Source organism: Pagrus pagrus (genome assembly GCF_965226575.1).
Source record: "Pagrus pagrus genome assembly, chromosome: 9".
In the NCBI taxonomy this organism is placed as follows: Eukaryota; Metazoa; Chordata; class Actinopteri; order Spariformes; family Sparidae; genus Pagrus; species Pagrus pagrus.
In genome coordinates this window covers 110,743-114,890 of record NC_140193.1, presented here as the reverse complement: position 1 = coordinate 114,890, position 4,148 = coordinate 110,743, and the positions used below count along the sequence as shown (strand labels likewise).

The window sequence follows — 4,148 nt, the reverse complement described above, 5'->3', positions numbered from 1 at the left end:
AAGCACAATGTTTGTTTACAGTAACTTCTATAGAAAACCCCTTTACCACGCATAAGCTTACGCACAATTTAACTGTCTTTCTTTACTAAGTTATTTCAAAGTGCATCCATCTAACTTATATCAACATATATATCAACATTAGTTTAAAGACCTAATTTACCTGTTGGGCCACAGACTAAAGAAATTGACAGCTTGAGCTTACCCCCAAGTTAGCAGTTAGTATAAGGTGTTGCTGTCGTGTAGATATCAAAGACGCTAGCAAAACAAAATAGTACATGAACGTAATCAGACCACCTTGTTTTACCGTACATCTTTACACCTTACAGTTAATCTATAAAGGTCTATAAAGTGCCCTCTCGCTTCAGGCTAATCCTAACAGCCTTGCAAACAAGAGCACATGCACATTGAACTCATACTCAAGAAGGTTTTTTCACAATGACCTGGTGCCCTTTTTGAACAGGTGGTGAATTAAAGTTTGCACAATCTGAATAAAAAATTAAACCACAGTTAATACACCCAACATGTGCCTCTTCAATTGCTTGGCCTCTGCTGATGGCAGTTTTTTTCCACAACCGCTCTTGCAAAACACCTCACACTCCACGAAGATTGTTATCAAAACATTACAAACATCAAAATTCAAATTACCTAACGCCTTATTATGTATAACCGGCAACGACGTGGCTGTGGGTATAAAGTAGTCCAAGGCTACACTTAACTATTGTTTTTCTATCAATTAATCTCGCAGTCTCACAACCTACATACTGAAAAGCTGAATTGAGAAATAATCCAGACTTAGTCATTAAAGCATTCAATCTGGATAGACCATTAACACTATAGCTAGTCTTCCACTTATCTCAAATTGGAAGGAGTCAAGGGTGGCAGGTGGCATTATAACTGTAAAAACTACATTAAAGACTTGGGATAGGATTAAGAAATTGGAAAAAACAGATAATGGATCTTGTCTATGGGAAAATGCAAGTATTAAAACTTTGAAAGACTTATTTGATCAACTAAGACTGAAATATAAACAACTCAAACACATTTCTTTAGGTTCCTACAAGTTAGAAGTTTTATTCAGACTCAAACTGAATGCAAATTTCGTTGTGAAATGTCACCAACTGAGCAATTATTGAAATATGTAGCAATAGGTTTATAGTAGGACTCTGCTATGAGGCCCATTACAAGTCCAGTAAAGCAAATGTGGGCTCGAGACCTTGTGATAAAGATAGATGAAGCTACGGAGAAAGGTATATGGGAATATGCTAGTAACTTATCCATATGTAATAGAACAAAGGGACCACTGTATTGTCTCCACATGTCGCCTCAACTCAGAAATGAGATGGACCCAAAGAAGTCAGCTATGTGTACTAAGTGCGGTACGGAGGCTGGTAGCATCATACACGCTGTATGGACTAGTGTACATATTCAGGATTTCTGGGTGAAAGTTGTTTAACAGATGCCGCACACACAATCATGCTGTCAAAATGGATCTCAAATAAGCCACCAACAGCCTCAGATTGGCATTAGGTCACATTTGACCTGTTACACATGGACTACATGACATACTGGACTAAAGGTAAAACTGGCACATTTTACATATATGGACTAGAAGGCACTTCCTAAACCAAAGAACGACAGTTGAATGCTCAAGAGGGACTACTGTCTGTTTTTTTATTTGTCATGAAAAGTGTTTTTATTTATTTTTATCCATGTATACCACCATAGTAGTGACCCGGGACTATGCTGTGCTATGTGTACAATTTGTTGGGGGAAGGTGAGTTCACGACAAATCTGTGCATCATGTGTATGATGTAATTAATGTTTGATTAATAACAAAAACATGTTTAAATAAAGTAAATATACTCAACACAGCAAAAAGCAGAGGAAAAAAAGCTGCATTGATCACCAGTCCATAAAGAAGGAACACCAGGACTTCTCTACTGAACACAGAGTGATTCTTTTTAGGGACTCACTTCATTATTCAGTTGAATATGACAAGTGTAAAGGACTTTACAGATACTGTTGTGGCTTTACTTCTTGTCTGACTCCAGATAAAAGTAAAAAAGACAGGCCTACAAACATTACACCACAAACCAAGTGGCATGTGAGTCTCTCTCTCTGTGGACCCTGCCTCAAACAGCTGCTTTAGTCAGGTCTGTCTTCGTCTGCGCTCATTTAACAAGCTCATTAACGTATGTTGTTCTGTGCTAACTTTCATTATTCTACACAACTTCAGTGAAACTTGACACTTGATAATCTAATGGTTGATGAATACACAGCAGGACATGTATTAAATGCATATCTAGATTGTCTGCTTTATTGGCCATGGCCAAAGAGGATTTAATGCAATTATACTACTAATGTGTCTGAACATGAGCATAAAATATTAATGACAATTTTAATTAATCATTTTAAATCATTTAAAATAAAACAGTTTTATTATGGCACTGTAGTTTGCATTAAATCATCACTTTTATTCGTATTTACAACTTTATTGTGTGCATGTGATACATTTAACTTGAAGAGGATTTTGCACATTTTTGTGTGAATACAGCAGGAAAGGAAACGATATCTGGATTCTCATTTGTATTGTACTTACCTTATAGTAATTATACTGTATATTGTCTTGTTTAAGCCTTTAATTAACTCAGCGAGCCCTCAGTTATGCTGAGTTGTGTTTTTTGCTTCTGTTAATTCCTCACCTTCACTCTCCTGTTTGTTCTCTGTATCTATTTTTCTTTTTGCTTCTCTATTGTGCAGACATGAACAGCAGCATCAGCCTGAATCCTCTCTACTTCCACTTGACTCTGTTTGCAGATTGTGGGCCCCTCAGATACCTGTTCTTCAGTCTGTGCCTGTTGATCTACATAGCTATAATATCTGCTAACGTTGTTGTTATTTTGACAGTGTGCCTGGAGAAGTCTCTGCATCAGCCCATGTACATGTTTATTTCCTGTCAATGCCTGAACTCTCTGTATGGCTCGGCCGGCTTCTTCCCCAGGTTTCTGATGGATCTTCTGTCTGACACTCATGTCATCTCACGTCCATCTTGTTTCACCCAGATATATGTCATTTACACCTATGTGATGCACGAGCTTACTCTGCTCACAGTCATGGCCTATGACAGACTGGTGGCTATTTGCCAGCCTTTACACTATCACAGTAAAATGACCTTTAGGATGGTGAGAAATCTTGTGATTGTTGCTTTGCTCTACTCTGCATGTGCCATCGGCTTCTGTGTCTTTTGTACAGTCCGATTAACTCTGTGTGGAAATAAACTGCACAGGCTGTTCTGTTCTAACTGGCCTGTGGTCCATCTCTCCTGTGTGGACACGACTCTGAACAGTTCAGCAGGTCTGGTCTTTGTTGTGATAACCATCTTCATCCCCCTGTTCTTCGTCCTATACACTTATCTGCGCATCCTTCTCGTCTGCAGGAGAAGCTCGTCTGAATTCAGAGGGAAGGCGTTACAAACCTGCCTGCCTCACATCATAACGTTTGTGACATATTCCTTCTCTCTCTTCTGTGACCTCTCACTGTCTCGGCTCAGGGCTGAAACACTTCCCATCATCACAGTTGTTTTATCTCTGGAGTTTCTGATCGTTCCTCCCATCAGTAACCCTCTAGTTTACGGCCTGAATCTGCCTCAAATCAGACGAGCCATCTTTAGATTGAAGATCTGCAAAATGTTTCTTCCTTCATACAGGAGCACAAAGCCAACAGACAGCAGCTGGTGAAGCCTGTCAGCCTGTAACTCCACTGATGAACAAGTATTTGTATCTTTCTCTTCAGTCAAAGTACTAATACCACACTGCACTCAGAGACTCACTACAGCATGAGGGTACTTTTGGCTAAATGTACTTAAATGACTCAAAGTAAAAGTATTGATGTTGTAGCGAGATGTTCCCTGTCAGTGTTTTTTGATATATTTGATGTTTGTGGATTAATATGACCTCTGCATTACTTTATATACTGTTGGTTTGATCTACAGCAGATCATGATCACATTTCGTCACTTTCCTGAAGCAATGGCTTAAGTCATTTTTTCAGTTTTTTCAGAAAACACAAAAAACTTAACCAATATATTGAATTGAATATTGAATATATGATACTTATTAATAATTTCACTCAAAAAGGTTATGTCAAAAG

The 4,148-nt window shown here is 38.4% G+C and overlaps 1 protein-coding gene across 1 annotated transcript; it reads left to right on the top strand.

Annotated features, from left to right (window-relative positions):
- Nucleotides 1-2,762: 2,762 nt before the first annotated feature.
- On the top strand, nucleotides 2,763-3,737 carry LOC311262854 (olfactory receptor 51L1-like; the record flags this gene model as incomplete). The annotated part of the gene is made up of 1 exon (XM_084362603.1): nucleotides 2,763-3,737. One exon carries the CDS (start codon nucleotides 2,763-2,765, stop codon nucleotides 3,735-3,737), a length of 975 nt encoding a protein of 324 aa, XP_084218729.1.
- Between the last annotated feature and the right edge of the window lie 411 nt (nucleotides 3,738-4,148).